A 22,945-nucleotide genomic window follows, 5' to 3' on the forward strand; every position below is an offset into this window, starting at 1 on the left:
TGTTGATATATAAGTAACAAAAAGAGGGGATTATGGATATCTTGTTTAGGTTTTGAATGAGCTCAAATCTGTAAAAATTGTTCCTTGTGTTTTGGGTTCAAAGCTCAATAAACCTGGTGGGAATTAGATCCTCTGAAATGTTTTGTCCAAGACGTGAAAGTTCAGAGTGTGTAGGATCTACTAAAGTGGAGATGTTGTGAAGCTCATTTGGAGAAAACAGCCCCTAAAGTTCAGTAACACGTGAGTGAGAACATGTCTCAGTCTTTCACAGCCGTGTCTCGCCTTAAGCACCTGCAGGGCCTCCACAGATAGATAGACCTTTATTGTCCCACAGGAGGAAGTTTGTTTTCACAGCCTCCACCACAGCACACACACATCACAAACAACTCCATGTTACAAATCCACATGAGGACCAGCCAAAGATTACAGACTGTTTAAAGCAGCTATAGCAGAGGGGACAAAGTTTGAGCTGAAGGAGCCGCCTCTGCCTCAGAGTCCTGTAGCTGCAGCTTGAAGGCAGCAGGACAAAGCCAGTGTGGAGAGGGAGGTCAGAGTCCAGGGCAGAAGCCCGACTAGCAGTATTACAAATACACACCGGTGTACAAATATACACAGGTATATCATGGACGGTTTGATATATTATTGTTTCTGTACAATCATTTAATATGAAGTCTCTTCTGTGTTTTGTCTGATAAATACAGAGACTTTCTTTGTCTCTGGTGCAGCCTCCTCTTCATCCACAACAGCGTGTGCTTATCTGGATGGACTTGTGTTCATGACTGAGGTAAAGCTGTGGAACATGTCCAGTGTGTGACAGTAAGAGTGAACTGACCTCAGAGTCTCCAGTCGACAGTCCAGATTCTGCAGGAAATCACACAGACGTTCCACTCCAGAGTCCTTCAGGTCTGGGTTAAAGTCCAGATCCAGTTGTCTCAGATATGAGGGGTTGGACTTCAGAGCTGAGGCCAGAGAAGAACAGCTGGACTCTGACAAACTGCAGTAGGACAATCTGAATAAAGAATAAATGATGAACAGATGATGAAACTATTTGAATGTATTGATTGTAACAGAGGCTCATATGAGATTGTGCTGACGACCTGATATTTCAGTTTTCATTCAGTGTCAGATTCTGTCTGAGACAAACCTTTCTCTGTTTTCAAACACTTTGCATAAAGCCATATCTTCACTAGTTACAATGATGTGAATTCACCAGATTTCACTGGATTTGAGCCGTTTGGACAAGTTTAAAAGTATTTATTTGAATATAATCTCCTTCTCTCAGGGAGAAGATACAGGGCAGACTCAACAGATGAAAAACTCAGGTTTGAGTTATCGTTCAGATACAGTTGTCTCAGATGTGAGGGGTTGGACTTCAGAGCTGAGGCCAGAGAAGAACAGCTAGACTCTGACAAACTGCACCTCCTCAATCTGAATAAAGAATAAATGATGAACAGATGATGAAACTATTTGAATGTATTGACTCTATGAAGCTCTGGTGAACTCTATGGTCGAGAGGTTTAAGACAGAGCTAGAAAATACTGGTGGAAAAACAAAATAGTGACATTTTGTCCCAAATGTGGACATTTTCACTGAGGGGTTTCACTCACTTTTAGTTCCACCAGTTTCTGCATGAATGGCTGTGTTGAGATACTTTGATAGACATTAAAATCACACTGTTATACAAGCTGAACATGGACGACTCTATATTGTAAAGTGTTGTTTGTGATTATTGAGCTTCAAAATAACTACAATGTTTCTGATTTGCTGATTATGATTAAAATGACAGTGTTTCATCTGGACAGTTCAAACCTTTGTTCTGAATTAAAGTCATTCTTACCAGGACTGGGCGTTATGGACTATCATTTATATCATGGAATAAAACACAAATATGTGATTTATTTGGTGATTTACAGTAATGAACACAAGACAAAATACTTTTGACCAATTGGGTAACTTGATTTAAGGCTATTTTCTCTTTAGTGACGTGAATCAACTTGAATCTGTGGGTCTTTGAAATGTGTGTTTCAAAAGATAAAAACCTCATTATCTTTATAATAATGAACAGTTCAGAGCTGGACTTTGATGGATTTTAGGGCCTTGGACGTGTCAAAGATGAGACAAAAATGGATTTGAAGCATTTGTAGTTTTTCTGTAGTGACAGATTTACAACTTTCCATACGTCGCCCCCTAGTGTACAAAAATGTACACGCCTAAAAACAGCCATAAAATCGACATTTTTTTTTTGTGACTTAAATTTTATTTAACTTTCTTTCTTTTACAGTATTTTTCTTTTCAGAATGGGTTTCCAAAAAACAAAAGGAGGGGGGGCAGGGGAGAAAAGAGTAACACAAATACCATGCACACATCCACACACACACATACACACACACACACACATTCACAGGCGCACATCCATAGCAAAACATAAAATAATTCCAAAAGTAGTAACCAATCAGAACTAACAATGACAGAAAAAATAAAAAATAAAAATAATAATAATAGTAAATCCATCAAGACAAAAAAAAGTAGTCAAGGAATAAATCCATTAATATACATAATAGATAATATAGATAAAGGTTGACAAAAAAAGAGATCATATAAATGAATAAAGTAATAAAGACCAAAAAAGAATTTAAAAAACAAACAAAAAACAATATAACAATTACATATATTTGTAAAAAAAATTAAAAAAAAAATTAAAAAAAAATATTCCCAGGGGAGGAGTCCAGATACAAATAGGCATTGTTTATCCACACATCTCAACTAAAAAAAAAGATATATATATATATAAATATACATATACACACATATATATATATGTATATATATATATACACATGTAATTGAATTTTGAAAAAAACGACAAGATCGGCAAAAAGGAACTAAAAAATAAAAAAAATAAGCAAGTACTAAGAAAAAAATAAAAATAAATTCGGAGCAGGCACAGTGCAAGAAAAAAAGGGCAAACGATGCTACAAAAAAAGAGTGATAAGAACGCAAGGGGATTAAGAAAAGAAAAAAAAGAAAAGAAAAAAGAAAAAAAAGATTTTTATTTTTTTTATTTTTTTTTAATATGTTATCAATTTTGCAAATTTAAACGAGATCTTACACTGGCCTGGCTCAAGAAGCTTCCAGACCTGGGCAAAGCTGGACCGGAGAGGATGCCAAAATAGTTTATTCAAGAGACAAACTGTTAATTCCTGTAGTAGTTTAGTTCATTACTGAACGTAAAGTGCAGCCGTAATCTAGTATTTATCTATCAGTTCTTTTCATTTATTTATCTGTCATGGTTCAGTAGTATCACTAAGTCTGCTGCCAGCATCGAATATCTGACTAGCCCTAGTCAAGTGCCACATTCGGATATTAAACAGCACTCTGCTACTGCTGATGTCCAATGTACATATAATATTTTCTCCATTTGTCCTCATATTCATTCCATTTATCATTTATCCAGTAGAAAAGTTGTTCATATGTAGCCACACGTCCTAATTCGCAAAACCAAAGGGAACATTTCTGGGATTTTTCCAATCCCTTAACAAAACCTGTCTACCTATCATTAATGCCGTCTGGATGAATTGTGCGTTTTGGCAGGACTCTACAACGGCCGGATCTCCAAGCACGTAGAGCCTAGGAGAAAACTCAAAGATATCTCCTGTAATTTCCTCAATACAACTGTGAATTTTATTCCAATAATCCTGAATTTTGGAGCATTGCCACAATGCATGGATCAAGGTGCCATCTAAGCTTTGGCATTTCCAACAGTTTGGAGTATTTTTAAGGCCAAGCTTATGCAACCGCATTGGTGTCCAATAATATCGATTCATAATTTTAAATTGTATCAACCTAACCCTCATGTCTCTAGACAGTTTTTTAAAATTTTGACAGATTTTTTTCCAGTTCAACTCTGAGAATGTAATCTTTAGGTCCTTCTCCCAAATACTCTTTAAGATGAATGGGAGATTACAATTTTGTTGAATAATTTTGTAGTAGTACTTGGAGACTGAATGATTTGATTGTGCCATTTTAAGTATATCATTGAGCAGGGTAGTTTTGTCTAGTATACCAGATGAGTGGCTTAACACAGAATTCAATGAGTGTCTCAGTTGTAGGTATTGCCAAAAGCAGTTTTGAGGCAGGTGAAACTCCTGCTTTAAGTCTTCAAAAGACTTCAATATGTCGTTTTCGAATAGGTCACCAAAAGTTTTGATACCACTATTTAACCAGATTTTCCATATAAATGGAGCTTTATTAATACGGAGAGCTGGGTTTTGCCATATGCTTGCTTCTGAGTTTAGGAAAGCATCAATTTTGAACATTTTGGCTATGCTTTTCCATATATCTTGTAAGTGGGCAAAGACTGGGTGGGACTTCAACTTAGGGGTCAAGCGAGTGGTCATACATGTTAAGGGTTTGAGAGGCAAACTAGCTTCACTTTCAATTTCTAACCATGGAGGTGCTCTCTCTGGTGGTAAAGACCAGTGTGCTAAATGTTTAAGATTAAATGCATAATAGTAATATAAAAGTTTTGGAAGGCCCATACCTCCTTGATCTACTGGGACTTGTAGTTTATCCATTCTTAGTCGCGGACGTTTATTTCCCCAAAAGAATTTTTTACACAATCCATCAAACATTTTAAAGTATTTCATTGGAGTGTGTAGGGGGAGAGATTGGAAGAGGTAGTAAATTTTGGTATACAGGTCATTTTTATAACGTTTACTTTTCCCCATAAAGATAAATTAAGTAGTGACCACCTGTCAGCATCCAAAGTAATTTTTTTTATGAGAGGGTCCAAGTTTTTCTCCATAATTTCCTCCAGTTTGGGTGGAAACAGGATTCCCAAGTATTGAATACCTTCCCTAGGCCATTGAAACTGTCCCATTTGGAATAATGTTTTAGGGCAGTATGAAGTGAGGGGCAAAGCCTCAGATTTATTCCAGTTGACTTTATACCCTGATATTTTGGAGAAGGCGTTGATAATATTCAGGAGAATAGGAATAGATGTTATTGGATCAGTGACAAAACATAAAATGTCATCGGCATATAAAATCAATTTATGCGATGTACTACCAATTTTTATTCCTGGGAATTGTGAGTTTTTACGAATAGCCTGTGCCAGGGGCTCCAATGCCAGATTGAACAAGGCTGGGGATAGACTTGATCCTTGTCGCATTCCTCTGCCTAAACTAAAGAAGGATGATATAATTCCATTTGTCTGTACTGCTGCTACAGGATTTGTATATAAAATTTTTATCCACCTCATGAAGACTTGTCCAAACCCAAACCTATTCAGGACCCGAAACATGTACTGCCACTCGACGCGGTCAAAGGCTTTTTCCGCGTCGAGTGAGATAGCAGCTGTTGGAGAGTTTGATTCTCGTACAGCCCAAATAATATTTATTAGCCTTCTAATATTCTCTGATGAATTGCGTTTACAAATAAACCCGACTTGGTCCTTATGTATAAGACTGCTAATCACTTTATCTAGTCTGACTGCCAGTATTTTAGAGAGAATCTTACAATCAGTTTGGATAAGGCTGATTGGACGGTAATTTTTGCATTCTGTGGGGGTTTTCCCTGGTTTGAGTATCAATGTAACAATAGCTTGATCCAAAGAGGGTGCTAGCTTCTCCTCATTAAACTGTAAAAATGTATAGTTCAAGTAAGAATGGCGATAATTCAGCGGAGTAACATTTAAAGAATTCAGCTGTAAAGCCGTCCGGGCCTGGACTTTTCCCTAGTGGGAGTTCCTGAATTGCTTTTTGTATTTCCTTAAGGGTAATAGGGGAATCCAGAGCCTGTTTTTGTTTTTCATCCAGCTTGGGCAGATCCACATCTAGAAAGGCCTCAATTTCTTCATCAGTTGTGGTACATTCAGAGCTGTATAATTCCTTATAGTATTCTTTAAATCTCTGATTGATTTTTGCGGGCTCTGTTACTAAGCTCATTTCGTTAGTTTGTATTGCTGGAATAAGTGAATTGAATTGTTTTTGTTTGATGTAGTTACTTAATAACTTCCCTGCTTTTTCTCCAGATTCAAAGTAACTTTGTCTTGCCCTGTGTAGCATAAACTCAGTCTTATTTGTTAATATTTCATTATATTCCATTTTAAGTTGGGTTAATTTCTTTAGTCTACCAAGCGACATTGTTTTCTTTAACATGCCTTCTTCTTTTTGGATTGCTTTCTCCAGGTTTGCCATGTGAATGTTATTTTGTTTCTTTTTATGGGAGGCATACTGAATTATAAATCCTCTAAGATAGGCCTTCATGGCATCCCAGGCCATTCTTAGAGAGGGCGCTGTTGGGATGTTGGTTTCTTTATAAAATTGTATTTCCTCCCTTAGTTTATCCTCAAAATCTTTATCTTGGAGAAGGGAGTTATTAAGTCTCCATCTGTTTGTCCTAGGGTTATTGTACTGTAAGAGCATTTCTAATGATACATTTGCATGGTCAGAAATAATAATATTACCAATGTCACATGAAGATATGGATGGTATCAGTGATTTTGAGATCAAAAATAGATCAATTCTTGAATAAACATTATGCACACTAGAGAAAAAGGTGTAGTTCCGCTCTCTTGGGTATAAAAGTCTCCATATATCGGTGAGTGCTAGTGTAGAGCATACCTCGTTAACCACTTGGCTAGATTTAGTAATTCGACAATAAGTAGTTCCGCTTCGATCTGCTACATTATCTAAAGTAATATTAAAATCACCCCCAATGATAAGAGGAAAGTCTCCTACATCATTTATCATGTTTTCAAGTTTAATGAAGAAATCTGGATGGTCACCATTAGGTGCATATATATTTATTAACATTAATTCCTGCCCCTGAATTTCTGCTAGTGTAATCAGAATTCTGCCTTCTTCGTCTGTAATTTTCTTAATGAGTCTAAATTGGAGGCGTTTACTTACTAATGTAACTACCCCTCGACTGTTACTTGACCCTTCGCTAGAAAACGAGTGCCCCACCCAGTCTTTACATAGCTTGATGGCCTCCTCATTTTTTATATGGGTCTCTTGCAAGAACGCTATATCGAAGTATTTAGATTTCAGAAAGCTAAGAACTTTCTTTCTTTTGACAACATTTCCAAGTCCTTTGACGTTCCAGGTAGTCAGGTTTAGTTTATTTTGTTTAGGTATTGTCATCTAACCAATCAAAAATCTTAAAGGGAGTGTCATGCCTATTTGTATCATTGTCCAAAGGTATATTATTATTATATTGCAGAGGAAAAAATAAGAAAAAAACAACATAGACGGAGCACCAAAACAAAGAATCACATGCAGACACACACGCAAACCCACACATACACACATCCACACACATCCACACACAGACATACAAAATAGGGGGAATTTTTAGGAGTACCCAATCTATATTTACATCATGTGTCGCACTCCCAGATGCAGCACACATGACTTAATGTTCCCAAAGTCAATGTCCGTAACTCTAACGCCAAGTGGCTTGCCCAGTCTGTTTAAACACCACTTATGTGGACATAAACAGTCTACCAATAACTTTATGTAGCGTGTTTGCGGTCTCAGTACATTTAAACACACCGAGCTTCTACATTTTAGACCTGTGCATCACCGTAGATTTACCTGCTCGTTCCGTGGGCACAGGGCAACATGAGTCTCGACATCATAATAATCCATTTGACTACTTGTAGTTGTTGTAGGCAGGTTTACAGCCTCTCGATGAAGTCCATAGCTTTTAGCGGTTCAGAGAAGGTTTGCGGCGGATTACTTCCCTCGTAGATCGCCAGTAGGGCTGGGTACAACACGCTAAACCTTATTCCTCTCTCATGCAGAGCTTTCTTGCAGGGTCGAAAGGCGTCGCGTTTTTCCTGGGTCTCTCGGGAGTAGTCAGGAAAGATCATTATGTGTTTCCCTTCCCAAATGATCCGTTTCTTCTCTCGAGCGGTCCGCAGGATAGTTTGGCAATCCTGGTGTCGCAGGAAGGCGGCTATGATGGTCCTTGGTTTCTCGCTGGTGCCAGCTTTCCGCGCTCGGATCCTGTGCGCCCTTTCTATTTCGACGCCATGGGATGCCGCGGCGGTGATGCCCAGCGCCGTAGTGATGAACCGGTTCAGGAATCCAGCTGTATCATTTTGTTCAGATCCTTCGTTGAAGCCAACGAATCTCAAGTTATTGCGCCTGGATCGGTCTTCCATCAGGGTGTCTTCAATCCCGCTTACCCTCTCCTCAACTTCAGTGATTCTGTTCACGAGGCCGGAAAGTTTCTCTTCCACTGAGGACGTAGTTTTCTTAATTGTTTTTAAATCTTCCATGTCCACAGCCATTTTCTGCAGCATATCAAAGAGGTTTTTATTTGTGACGCTCTCCATTTCTTTTGGTGTTAGATCCGAGTCAGAGTAATCACTCTCCTGATGAGACATACCGGCCAGGTGTTTAGCTGTAGCTCGTGTGGTCCTCGTACTTCGTTGTTCTTTATCCTTTGATGTTTTCTTCGGTTTTTTGGGCATTTCTCAGTTCAAATCTTATTTAATAGTTGCTTCATCGAAGAAATCCCGGTAAACAATCGCGTTTTAAGGATAAATGAAGGAGTGGCGTTTTTAGCCAGAGGTCTAAGCAGCCATCTTGGTCGTGGCGTCACGTGACCTTCAAAAATCGACATTTTTACATATTTTTTCCACTTGTTTTTGCATAAATCACATGAACTACTTGAAACTTTCCAAAACCAAACATGTCATAATTTTCTGGATTTTAACCCTGAAAATCCCAGTTTCAAAACTGAAAAAAAAGTTACACAAAAACACTTGCTTGTGATTATATTTGTAATAATAAAATGTGGAGCTGAGGCTTTGTCTGTTTCCAGAGCCGTGTTTGTGTCACAGATGAAGTGAAATGGATTTGATGCATTTATAGTTTTTCTGTCGTGGACGATTCTTTATGTGAAAATGGCAGCGGCTGAAACAGCCCCATTCACTTCCATTATACATGTTTTTCTTTGCTCTTCCAGAGCCGTTTAGAACTTCACTTTTTACAGTGTCAGCATTTCATTTGGAAGAAAAGGAGTGAATTTGAACATTTTTACTGAGTTTCATCAGATTGGAGCTCATTCCCATTGTCGGCACATGAATAAAATCACTGTATTTTCTCCTATTGAATATAATGGAAATAAGGCATTTCCAATGGACTTTACCCTGAAAACTTACACTTTTAAATCTCACTGAAACACGGCATAAAATCACTTCATCTGTGACATCAGGGTTTCATTTGGAGGAAAATTAGTGAAATTTGACATTTTTACTGTATTTCATAAATTTCTACTTTTCTTTCTACAGTTTTTTCTACAAGATACAGCATCTGTTACAATGTTAGAAAAGTGGAAAATTCTGAAATGCTGTGAAAATGTCAAATCCAACTCCTTTTCTTCAAAATGAAATGCTGACATCACAGATCTGTGACTTGTTTCCTGTATTACAGTGAGATTTAAAATGTGAAGTTTCATGTCAGAAAAGTCCCAGGTTCTGCCATGGCTCCATTATATTCTAATGTGGTCATACCGCCTTTGCGATGCCCAATCCCGTCAGACCTTGGAAGCTAAGCAGGGAAGGGCCTGGTCGGTACTTGGATGGGAGACCGTTTGGGAACACCAGGAAGCCTAGCAAATGTAGTGAGTGAGTGAGTGGTTGGTGGTGGTCGGAGGGGCCGATGGCGCAGACTGGTTGCCTCGCTTCCGTCAGTCTACCCCAGGGCAGCTGTGGCTACAATAGTAGCTTACCACCACCGGGTATGGAGTGAATGAATAGTGCAATGTAAAGCGTCTTTGAGTGTCCAGAAAAGCGCTATATAAAACCGATGCATTATTATTATTATTATTAATGGGAAAATAGCATGATTTCATTCATCTGCCGACAACAAGAACAAGGTCCAAACTGAAAACATACAGGAGAAATGTCAAATCTGACTCTTGTTCTTCAAAATAAAAGGCTGACATTATATAATATATGACTTTATATGGTGACAGGAGAGCAAAGAGAATTGGAAGTCCTGAAAGTCTTTATAATGGAAGTCAATAGAAGAACTTCATTAGATTCTTCAAAACCCCAGCCCAGACCAAACATCTCACCAAATCATCTCAATGTTGGAGGAAATGTGGAGGAAATGAAGGAAATCACTACCATATATTTTGGTTATGCCCTCAAATCATTCCTTTCTCGGTAGATGTATATCAAATATTGGAAAATGTATTTCAAATGGACATAACATTTCAAATAAAAACCTTGTGTCTTCATTGGTGAAAATGTTTCATATCAAACTAAATACTTGTTTCAGATATTGAGTGCAGCTGCCAGGAAAGCCATTACTAGAAAACGGCTTAACCCACAGAGGCCAACAGTAAATGAGTGGATAGATATAATTTATGACATTTATAAAATGTAGAGAATTACCTTTACAATTAGATTACAACAGGATCAGTTTGAAAATAAATGAGTTTGTTTCATCTGTGAGACCAGACTCTGTAGAACTTCTGTTTAGATTATTTAATGTGAAAGGATTGTAAATGTAAAGGCCCCAAGGTTCATTTGTTTATTGTTTCTGGAAAATCTATCAAATACTGGAAAAATAAAGAATATACAAAATATATATAATGGAAGTCAATGGAACCAAGAACATTTTGAAGAATACATAAAGAAGAATAAAGAAGAAGAATAAAGAATCGTCCACTACAGAAAAACGACTAATGCAGTCAAATCAATATTGGTCCAAACTTTGACTCATCCAAGGCTCTAAACACCACCAAAGCCCAGCTCTCTAATGTTTATTATTCACAAAATATTCAACTTTTATGTTTTTTAGTTCGACATTTTGTAAAGTTTACAAAATAAAGATGTCATTTAAAGGGTTAATATTTATGAAATGTTTGAATGTGTGCAACCCCGTGAACTGCTACCTTAACGTGGTGGGGTTGTTTGAGTGCCCGAATGATCCGAGGAGCTATGTTGTCTGGGGCTTTATGCCCCTGGTAGGGTCTCCCATGGCAAACAGGTCCGAGGTGACGGGTCAGACGAAGAGCAGTTCAGAAGACCCTCATGGACGTACGACATTCAAGGACCGTGACGTCGCCCGGGGCCCCACCCTGGAGCCAGACCTGGGGTTGGGGCCCGAACGCGAGCGTCTGGTGGCCGGGTCTCTGCCCACGGGGCCCGGCCTGGCCCAGCCCGAAGGGACGACGTGGGCCCGCCCTCCTGTGGACCCACCACCCGCAGAGGGATCCGTAGTGGTCGGGTGCTAAGAGGACTGGGTGGCAGTCAGAGGCAGGTGCCTCGACGACCTGGTCCGCATGCGCAGCTTCTGGCGTTCAGGACATGGAACGTCACCTCGCTGGGGGGGAAGGAGCCTGAGCTTGTGCGGGAGGTTGAGAGATACCGACTAGATATAGTCGGGCTCACCTCCACGCACAGCTTGGGTTCCGGATCCCAACTCCTGGAGAGAGGCTGGACTCTCCATTTTTCTGGAGTTGCCCGCGGGGAGAGGCGGCGGGCTGGGGTGGGTCTGCTCATATCCCCCCAGCTCAGCCGCCACGTGTTGGAGTTCACCCCGGTGGACGAGAGGGTCGCTTCCCTACGCCTTCAGGTCGGGGACAGGTCTCTCACCGTTGTTTCGGCCTACGGGCCCAACATCGGTGCAGAGTACCCGGCCTTCTTGGAGTCCCTGGGAGGGGTACTAGATAGTGCTCCGACTGGGGACTCCATTGTTCTGCTGGAGGACTTCAACGCCCACGTGGGTAACGACAGTGAGACCTGGGAGGGGGTGATTGGGAAGAACGGCCTCCCCGATCTGAACCCGAGTGGTGTTCTGTTGTTGGACTTCTGTGCTAGTCGCAGTTTGTCCATAACGAACACCATGTTCGAGCACAAGGGTGTCCATAAGTTCACGTGGCACCAGGACACCCTAGGCAGGAGGTCGATGATCGACTTTGTAGTTGTGTCGTCTGACCTCCGGCCGTGTGTCTCGGACACTCGGGTGAAGAGAGGGGCGGAGCTGTCAACTGATCACCACCTGGTGGTGAGCTGGATCCGCTGGCAGGGGAGGAAGCCGGTCAGACCTGGCAGGCCAAAGCGTGTTGTGAGGGTCTGCTGGGAACGTCTGGCGGATCCCTCTGTCAGTGGGGTCTTCAACTCCCACCTCCGGAAGAGCTTCACCCAGATTCCGGGGGAGGCTGGGGACATGGAGTCCGAGTGGACCCTATTCTCCTCCTCCATTGTCGATGCGGCTGCTCGTAGTTGTGGCCGCAAGGTCTCTGGTGCCTGTCGCGGCGGCAATCCCCGAACCCGGTGGTGGCGCCCGGAAGTAAGGGATGCCGTCACGCTGAAGAAGGAGTCCTACCTGGCCTTGTTGGCTTGTGGGACTCCGGAGGCAGCTGAGAGGTACCGGCAGGCCAAGCGTGCTGCAGCTCGTGCGGTCGCGGAGGCTAAAACTCGGGTCTGGGAGGAGTTCGGGGAGGCCATGGAGGAAGACTATCGGTCGGCCTCGAAGAGATTCTGGCAAACCATCCGGCGCCTCAGGAGGGGGAAGCAGTGCTCCACCAACACTGTTTACAGTGCGGGTGGGGAGCTGCTGACCTCGACTGGGGATGTCGTTGGGCGGTGGAAGGAGTACTTCGAGGACCTCCTCAATCCCGTCGTCACGTCTTCCAATGAGGAAGCAGAGGCTGGGGACTCGGAGGTGGGCTCATCCATCACCCAAGCTGAAGTCACCGAGGTGGTGAGAAAGCTCCTTGGTGGCAAGGCTCCGGGGGTGGATGAGATTCGCCCTGAGTACCTTAAGTCTCTGGATGTTGTAGGACTGTCTTGGCTGACACGTCTCTGCAACATCGCGTGGCGGTCGGGGACAGTGCCCCTGGATTGGCAGACCGGGGTGGTGGTCCCTCTCTTTAAAAAGGGGGATCGGAGGGTGTGTTCCAATTACAGAGGAATCACCCTCCTTAGCCTCCCCGGTAAGGTCTACTCCGGGGTGCTGGAGAGGAGGATCCGGCCGATAGTCGAACCTCGGATCCAGGAGGAACAATGCGGTTTTCGTCCTGGTCGCGTCACACTGGACCAACTCTATACCCTTCATCGGGTGCTCGAGGGTTCGTGGGAGTTCGCCCAACCAGTCCACATGTGTTTTGTGGATCTGGAGAAAGCGTTCGACCGCGTCCCTCGTGGTGCCCTGTGGGGGGTGCTCCGGGAGTATTATGGCCGCTGGCTTCTCTGCTTTGTGACGACAACGCTAGAGGCCCCCATTGCTGTCGAATCTCTATATCGCCGCTCGGTTCCCCATTGGAATGCATTGGACTTTAGACAATTGAAAAACAACTTTAGAGCCTGGTCCCTAATTTTCATAAACTTTCTACAGCCAGATATTCCTCCTGTGATAACGCAGGGTTAATTACAATTAAAGAAACCAGGCTGTTTTTTGAAAGAAAATGTTTCAAAATCTCGTACTAATGAGGGTCGGACTGTTAGCATTGGAGCAGCGCGAGCTACACGTCACACAAGGGCCGAGTCTACAGTGAAGATCCCGCCCTTATGCCCTTTTTAGGAACAGACTTCGTCAGAGCTGGGGAGGAGGAGTCTGTAAATCTACCATGATTTCCCCCTTGAACTATTTATACAGTCTATGTATGGTCTCAGATGTGAGGGGTTGGACTTCAGAGCTGAGGCCAGTTGTCGTTGCCTCTGTATCTATTCTCATCACCCTCCCCCCTCTACGTCTGTTTTATTTTTCAGCACTGATTCTTCTGCTTCGAGGGGGGGTCCTGTATAACTGGGTTCATTTGAGACAGAGCCCCCACCCACAGTCTCGCCCAGTTACAATCTACACCTTTAAACCTGAATCAATTCTTTAACTGCACTTTGTTGTGGCCTGGTCCTTGCTAGTGAATGGTGTTCATGGCTGAGGCTGAGTTGTGAAACAGTAGTGAGGGATTCTTAGGCACTGAAATGATGATGATGAGCCTGGTATTGAGTGGACGATGTAGAAGGATGGAACGGTCAGTGATGGTGCAGAGTGTTAGCATAAAGAGAGGGACTTACTCTAGAGTCTCCAGTCGACAGTTTGGACTCTGGAGTCCGTCACACAACACCTTCATTTCAGAGTTCACCACTGAGTTATAACTCAGGTCTAAATGTCTCAGGTGAGAAGGACTGAACTTCAGAGCCGACGCCACCACTTCAAGATGAACCTTTGAGAGTTTACAACCTTTCAATCTGTCAAATAAGAGGGAAAAAAAACAATGTGAAGGAAAGCACTCCTGCAGCCTATGAGGCCATTGGAACTTTTATAATCAGAACAATATGGTCCATGTTACAGCTTTAATGTTCCATCTGGACTTACACAGCCGTTCTGCAGTTCCTCACGGCTGGGACCAGTCTCAGTCGTCCTTCCTCTGATGTATTGTACTTCTGTAGGTCCAGCTCCTCCAGGACGTCCTCTGACATCTGCAGCATGTAGGCCAGAGCTGAGCACTGGGACTCAGACAGTTTCTTTGATCTGTTTGACTTCAGGAAGTCCTGGATCTGCTGATGGAGCGAGTGGTCGTTTAACTCAGTCAGACAGTGGAAGATGTTGATGCTTCTGTCTGGAGATATGTCCTTTGTGTTCATCTTCTTCAGGTTGTTGATGACTCTTTGTCTTGTTTCTGAGTCGATCTGTGATGGATCCAGCAGAGCTCCCAGAAGCCTCTGGTTGGACTCCAGAGTGAGGCCGTGGAGGAAGCGCACAAACAGGTCCAGGCGGCCGTTTGGACTGAGGAAAGATTCTTGTAGTTTTTTCATGAGGAACTCCTCCAATGTTTTGTTGCCTGTGAATAATTTATTGAGTATGTTTTTTTTTTTCTTGTTAAATGTATGAATGTGGTAAACAGCTGCCAGAAACTCCTGGACGCTCAGGTGGATGAAGCTGTAGACTGATTTGTTGAAGACGACACTCTCTCGTTTGAAGATCTCTGTACAGAGTCCTGAGTAGACTGAGGCCTCGCTCAGGTCCAGACCCACCTGCTGCAGGTCTTCTTGGTAGAACATGATGTTTCCTCTCTGCAGTTGTTCAAAGGCCAGTCTCCCCAGCTTCAGGAGGAGCTCACAGTCGGCCGGAGTCAGCTCTGGGCCGCTGCTCTCCTGGCTGTACTTCCTCTTCCTCTGCGTCTGCACTAACAGGAAGTGTGCGTACATATCGCTGAGGGTCTGGGGCAGGGGTCCGCTCTGCTCACTTCTCAACATGTGGTCCAGGACGGTGGCTGTGATCCAGCAGAAGACTGGGAGCTGACTCATGTTGTGGAGGCTGCGGGACGTCCTTATGTGGGAGAGCACTCTGTCACACTGCTCTGAGTCTGTGAACCTCTTCCTGAAGTACTGCTCCTTCTGTTGGTCAGTGATGAAGCCCCTGACCTCTGTGAACCTGTGCACACAGCGTGCAGGGATCTGATTGGCTGCTGCAGGTCGGGAGGTGATCCATATAAGGGCAGAAGGAAGCAGAGAGCCTCTGATGAGGTTGACCAGCAGCTGGCTGACCTCTGACTCCTGTGTGACCTCAGAGATGAGCTCACGGCTGAAGTCCAGAGACAGCCTGCTCTCATCGAGGCCGTCACAGATGAACAGGACTTTACTGTGGGCCAGAGTCTGAGCTGAGAGCTCCTTTAGTGATGGGTGGAACACATGTATCAGCGTCAGCAGACTGTAGCGCTGCTCTCTGACCAGGTTCAGCTCTCTGAAGGACAGTGGCACCACCAGCTCCAGCTCCTGGTTCTCTGAGCCCTGGGCCCAGTCCAGAGAGAACTTCACAACTGAGAAGGTCTTCCCCACTCCAGCCACGCCGCAGGTCAGCACCACTCTGATGGCTTTGTGCTCAGAGGGTAAGGCTTTAAAGATGTCCTGGCACCTGATTGGAGCGTCATGGACAGTCTTCTTGGAGAGACTCTCCATCTGCCCCTCCTCATGTTGGGTACTGACCTCTTCACTGAGGCCCTCTGTGATGTACAGCTCAGTGTAGATCCTGTTCAGAGAAGTTGTAGCTCCTGTTTCAGCTCCTTCAGACACACTCTCACACCTCTGCTCCAGAACGCTCTTATAGGAACCTGCACACACCATTACACAGTTAGAATGAAGCTCAAAGTCCAGGACCTGAAGATGGTTCAACATATACAGAGAGAAACAAATAAGTGTTCCATGTCCAGTGTTGGTGTGAACAGGTCTCACTCTGTAAAGTGCTGTGGAGGCTCAGTCCTGGTCCACACTGAGGACAGGACTGTGTTGAACTGCTCTGGTCCCAGGTGGAAGACAAACAGTGTCTGCAGAGCCAGTGTCCACAGCTGGAGGAGACTGGATCCCTCAGGACGCTCCCACAGAGACAACAGGACAATGGGGCCGGACCAGGACTCTCTCTGTGGAGACTCACACTCAGTCACACACATTCACTCACTGGATCTACTTTTCCAAGTCTTTAAAATGTTTTTTGTTTGCTCTCTGTTGAAAATGAAAAAGCTTAGTCGGAGAGCAATCACATTTTGATCAACTTTCAATGATGTTATTTTATCTGTTTTCTGTAAATCAAAATATTAGTGTCTCACTCACAGCAGAGTCTGAGCAGATCCAGCTTCACCACTGAAGTTTATAATAAAGCCCTTTGACCTGTCGCTCTTCAGAGACTCACAGCTGAACTCTGCTCTCCGTCTCTGACTCTCAGCTCTGAAACACAGTTTATGTCAATAATATTTCCTTGTGTGAATGAATAAAATACTTTATAAATGAAGTGTGTTCTCAGTCTGGTCAGGTGATCAGGATTCATTATGGGCTTTTTCAATAAACAAAATGCGTCAGAGGATAATTTATGAATATTGATGGAGTCTCTTGTTTATATAAATTCAAAAATCAAGAATAAATATATATATATTAAGCTCGAGGTTAACAATTTGTCATAATTTAAAATGTTTTTTTGGAGAAGAAGAAAGTTTTTAATATCCTGTGGTTTGGCTTAGAGATGGACAATATATAAATCATCACAAGATAATATTGAGTCTGTCTCCAAAGTGAAGAAACCAAAAAAACTTACTCAAACTACTGCAAAAAATGAAAAAAAAAAAACTACACCTGATGTGTATTAACAGTTTTGCTCAAGACGACTGTAAATGTAGATGTTTAATAGCACATTTTGACATATTTCTGACGCTTTACAATAATATAGTTTTTGTCATTATCTCCCAGTCCTAGTGTGGCCCCACCAACACTTTTTAATTTCCTAAACCTGAGCAGGAGACAAACAGATCAGCCACAGCCCAGTCAGCTTTTCTCAGTCAGAGCAGTCTAGTCCTTCTCATAAACACAATGTTGAAAATAATGTAAAATCATTGGATATTCTTCTGCTGCTGCCACAGTTGTTCTGTATCTGATTATTCCTGATGTTGTGATGGACAGTATGTTTGTGCTGAGTGTTCCTGTGGTCGTGTGTGAGCTCAAACTGATGATTGTGATATTATTGTCATGTTCAAACCAATGAGTAAAAGAAAGTCTGACCAGTTCAACATTAGTGAGTTCAGATAATGTACTGGACTTATATGTTAATGATCATGTGTAATGTGCTGCAGTGGCTCTTATTCTGTGGAGGATGAGCTTCATGTTGAAGGTGATGATGAAGATGTTTGTATGAGAAGAGTCTCACTCACAGCAGACTCTGAACAGACACAGCTTCACCACTGAAGACTAGAGGAGGTCTCATGGACCTGTTGCTCTTCAGAGACTCACAGCTGAACTCTGCTCTCTGTCTCGGACTCTCAGCTCTGACAGATTGATTCAGAAAGACAAAATGAGACAATAACCAGATAAAGTGCAGGTGTAGCTCCTCTGATGTACTCACTGTGTTTGAGTGGGCTCTGCTTTGTTTTTAGACTGAGCCTCCTCCTCATCCTCACGCACTCTCTCCATGTTTCTGTTTGAAAGCTCAAGGACAGAGAAACTAAGAGTCACTATAGGTTTAAATAGTTTAGTTGATCTGGGCTTTTTATACTTCCACTGACTGTTAAACAATATTAAACAATAAAAATGTTTAATATTTTGTATCAGTTTTTCATTCAGACAGATCTTAAACGCACTTTGAACTTTCTACTGCTTTATATAAAGTTGTTCTTCATCCAAATACCTCCTCAGTCGTGTTTCACTGTTTCATGTTGAAGTGACGCTTCAGTCTCTGCTGCTTCTGTTTGAGCTGAAACTTCAGCTGTTTCCTCCTGCTCCAGGAACAACTGACCCGTCCAGACGCCTCCACATTCTGTTCTCATTTACCTGAATTATACAGGAGATTTTAGAATGACATCATTATTGCAACTGAGCTGTTAAAATCATATCTGTCTTCTGCTGCCCTCTGCTGGCCATTTCAACTGTGTTCTAAAAAAACGTGACTGTCCTCCAACAGAAAACGGCACAAGTGGTCGTTTGTCTTATCCCTTAATTACGACCATATAAGACGTCTACTAAAACAGCGCCCCCAAGCTCCCATTGAGGGTATGTACATTACATTTAACCCAATTCAGAAACGACTTTATTTTACGTAGTGTTTTGCGATGACGATTCCAAAACACAAACGCAAAGAAATAAATCACAAACTGGCAAAATGAGCCCCACATGCAATAAGTAAAGCCGTCCCAGGTCTTCAGCCCCGCCACACCTGTGGAGGAACTGAACGTCCAGCGGTGCCAAAGGCTCTCCAAGCGCGCTCTGCGCTATTACGCATCACACCTCCCCAACCGCAGCAGCGGCGACTATTCACCACCCTCATCATTTATTATATTATATGTGTGGGCTATAGGTTATCGCCATTTTACTCACAACAACAGCGACACCAAAGCACAACTCACCATTGACGCCTTCGTTTCTTCTCCTCCATATGCGTCACTGCCAACTCCATAAACTCTCCTGTCACTTCCATCTCTGTCGTCAAACGTCCTCGTGTCTCAGACTCCGTATCTCCCGTACGTCCGGTTGTCCGGTGACCGCGGCGAGCCTCGGATCCGCCCCGGGTTCCAGTGCGCATGATGCAGGGAAACACCGCTGTCACCCCGACAAAGTCTGGCCTCGGCTCCGCTGCTGTTCTCCACAAAGTCCCGCATCTCTGTCAGAGTTCCTCTTGAAAACGTGCTGCCAAATATCCTGACTGATGAATCAAACTGATGTGGTTCATTTCTCCGCAGTTTCGTCATTTAAGGATAAAAATATAAAACATCACAGCTGTGTTTAGCCCGCGGGTTTTTCCAACTAGATTTGACGGACACTCGCTCTGTCCAATGAAAACACGTGAATCAGCTCGAGGGCGTTTGGGCAGGTGAGCCTGCGCTCTGATTGGCTGAAGAGTCAGCTACGTCATATCCAGTAATATTTGTTAATAATTATCATCATTATATTATAAACAATCTGAAATAAACTGCTGTAGAGCATTTCCTCTGATGTCTGTGATTTATATGGACTAAAGCAGGATTTAACCCTATAGCAAAAGGTGCACAGGAGGGAAGAAAAAAGAAGGGGGTTTATGTATTTGATTTAATTTATTTATTTATTTGTACATTTCTTATTATCTACTACTTATGCATTTATATATTTACCGCAGCAATAACTATTCTTTCTGGGATCCATTTATTTATATTTCTAATTGTTATTTGAGTTTTTTACTTTTACTCAAGTAATATTATTTTGAAGTAGTATCTGTACTCGAGTGTAGTTCTCTTTTTACTGAGTTAATCTGCAAGCGGCAAACTGAAGAAAAAAATGAAAATGAATCAAAGCACAATGAATCTAAACCTGTATTAATTTTCTTGTGTCTTATCAAAATAATTGTGATTTATTTTTTTCTGGGGTATTTTTTACACATATCAGAATTTTCAACATTGTTTTATGTTTTTTCTCTGCTTTATCAACACTAAACCTTAATTAGACAAACATTTACTCAGGGGTTATGATAAAATTAAGAAACAAAAACATAATTCTTATAGTTTTCATCATGTCACGTTTCATCTGGACCGTGAGGGTTCGCACATACATGTGGGTGCATGTGTGTGTTGGTTGATCATATGTGATGTCGGTGGAGCTCACAGGAGAAGCCTCAGGAGAAGCTACAGGAGGAGGAGCCACAGGAGGAGCCACAGGAGGAGGAGCCACAGGAGCAGCCACAGCCACATGTGGATCATCAGTGTTAAGTCATGTAACATAAAAGTGAGCGTGTACATTTGACCATCTCAGTGTCGTACACTGGCTCACAAAGGAACCTAAAGAACTGGACGCAATTGGACTGTCCAGAACTCCATGAAGCACATCTGTCCCTGCAGCTGTTAATTAGATGTTTACATCATAGGGAATGATGATGATGTTCCTCTGCACAAAACAGATCAGAAATAATGCAACCCCCTCATTACTATTTGATAAAGTCATGTTTACATTTCTATATTTTATTAAAACACACTTGACAGTCGTCTGTATGATTTACATGATGGGCGGCACATGTGGCTGAGTGGTTAGTGCTCTGGCCTCACAGCAAGAGGGTCCTGGGTTAAATTCCCTTTCAGTGTGGAATTCATCTGCACCCCAACAAAAGATAAGATAAGATAAGATAAGATAAGATAAACGTCTTTAGCCCCAGAGGGGGATTTGTCTTTTTTCTTGGCGACAGTGCCGCTCATCTGCGCACACACAATCAGACATGACAAAACATTCACACTGAACACAAAGTGCCACATCTGCAGTGTCTCTATTACATTTGCTTTAAACATAAAACATGTGCATTAGGTGAATCCTCCAGCAGGTGATTCTGACCATCAGCCTGGCTCCACATCTGGAGATGGTCCCCAGATGCTACACGCTCCTGCCCACTGCTCCTGACGGCTCGCCTCAGTCGAAGGAGGGGCCAAATGCAGAGACACATTTTGTAATGACACATAAATGATCTTAACCTTTATCTGCACTCATGTGTTTAGCCCATTATGTCATGCATAGAAACACATATGGGCAGAATGATTATTATGACCAAGACATTTATTTTGAATAGAAAAATAATAAAATGTGTAACATTGTTCATATAAATCACAGACATCAGAGGAAATGCTCTACAGCAGTTTATTTCAGATTGTTTATAATATAATGATGATAATTATTAACAAATATTACTGGATATGACGTAGCTGACCCTTCAGCCAATCAGAGCGCAGGCTCACCTGCCCAAACGCCCTCGAGCTGATTCACGTGTTTTCATTGGACAGAGCGAGTGTCCGTCAAATCTAGTTGGAAAAACCCGCGAGCTAAACACAGCTGCGATGTTTTATATTTTTATCCTTAAATGACGAAACTGCGGAGAATTGAACCACATCAGTTTCATCAGGACATTTGGCAGCACGTTTTCAAGAGGAACTCTGGAAGAGACACTGCGGGACTTTGTGGAGAACAGCAGCGGAGCCGAGGCCCGACTTTGTCGGGGTGACAGCGGTGTTTCCCTGCATCATGAACCCGGGGCGGATCCGAGGCTCGCCGCGGTCACCGGACAACCGGACGTACGGGAGATACGGAGTCTGAGACACGAGGACGTTTGACGACAGAGATGGAAGTGACAGGAGAGTTTATGGAGTTGGCAGTGACGCATATGGAGGAGAAGAAACGAAGGCGTCAATGGTGAGTTGTGCTTTGGTGTCGCTGTTGTTGTGAGTAAAATGGCGATAACCTATAGCCCACACATATAATATAATAAATGATGACAGTGGTGAATAGTCGCCGCTGCTGCGGTTGGGGAGGTGTGATGCGTAATAGCGCAGAGCGCGCTTGGAGAGCCTTTGGCACCGCTGGACGTTCAGCTCCTCCACAGGTGTGGCGGGGCTGAAGACCTGGGACGGCTTTACTTATTGCATGTGGGGCTCATTTTGCCAGTTTGTGATTTATTTCTTTGCGTTTGTGTTTTGGAATCGTCATCGCAAAACACTACGTAAAATAAAGTCGTTTCTGAATTGGGTTAAATGTAATGTAAATGTACATACCCTCAATGGGAGCTTGGGGGCGCTGTTTTAGTAAACGTCTTATATGGTCGTAATTAAGGGATAAGACAAACGACCACTTGTGTCGTATGGATTTGGAGGACTTGTTGAAAAAAACAATGATTACTGATGATTTAAAGGGGGGGTATTATGCAAAATGGACTTTTTCAAGCTTTACATCATGTTATTAAGTCATTCCCTCATTAAAACCATGCCTGAAGTGTTGCCTTAGCACATTCACGTATTTTCGAGTAATCTGTAGAAACTCTGATGGCGGCCATTTTAGGGATAAAACGCCTGATTCCTTCAGGAAACGCCCTCGACCTCCAGGATACGCCTCCGACCTTTCGTCACCAGCCGAGTAACCAACCACTGCTCCTCAGCAGAACCCCCTCCCCGCAGTGTCTAGCCCTAAGATGTAAACAGAGTCATCATGGAGGATTAGCTTCATGTGTTGTGAACCGGAGCCACAGCAGACTTTTACAAAGACACACATCAGTGTTTCTGTTCCCAAAACACCCAGGATTAAAACCGGTGACAAGAACGCTTATTTCAGTGTCTGGTTCTGCGCTGGGCCTTGATGATGCACAGAGCCTCCGGAGAAAGCTAATGCTAAGCTAAACCTCGAGTCATCACGTGAAAACGAGAAATATGCACACATAAAGTCAATAAAACCACCACACACATAAAGAACCGCTTAACAATGATCACACACGGAGCCAGGCTTGTTGATTTGGAAGTTTATTGCTCACATTTCATCTACAATGGGTCATAGCCGAGTGGTTTTCTCCCGGAGCTAACAAGCTAGCCGCGACAAGCTAACGGGAAAATTCACTGAATACAAGCAGCATATTATGCATTGAAAACGTCACTAAAACAGGCAACTGCTTGAAGCAGCCTTTATGATGATCACACACTGAGCCGGGCTTGTTGATTTCGTAGT

At 42.9% G+C, this 22,945-nt stretch overlaps 1 protein-coding gene across 21 annotated transcripts in view; it reads right to left on the reverse strand.

Annotated features, from left to right (window-relative positions):
- Positions 1–22,945, reverse strand: part of LOC306964092 (NACHT, LRR and PYD domains-containing protein 12-like) — a 188,364-nt gene that overhangs the window by 70,716 nt on the left and 94,703 nt on the right. For 16 of the 21 annotated variants that reach the window (XM_079557962.1, XM_079557966.1, XM_079557968.1 and 13 more), the window contains one exon: positions 833–1,009. In XM_079557962.1, the coding sequence (XP_079414088.1) occupies positions 833–1,009 (177 nt within the window). Of the gene's footprint in view, positions 1–832; positions 1,010–14,044; positions 14,219–14,345; positions 16,081–16,201; positions 16,387–16,576; positions 16,691–17,664; positions 17,779–22,945 lie in introns of all 21 variants that reach the window. The other 5 variants (XM_079557964.1, XM_079557961.1, XM_079557963.1 and 2 more) reach the window with 3 other exon arrangements.

This window comes from Gobius niger (genome assembly GCF_951799975.1).
Source record: "Gobius niger genome assembly, chromosome: 6".
Taxonomy (NCBI): Eukaryota; Metazoa; Chordata; class Actinopteri; order Gobiiformes; family Gobiidae; genus Gobius; species Gobius niger.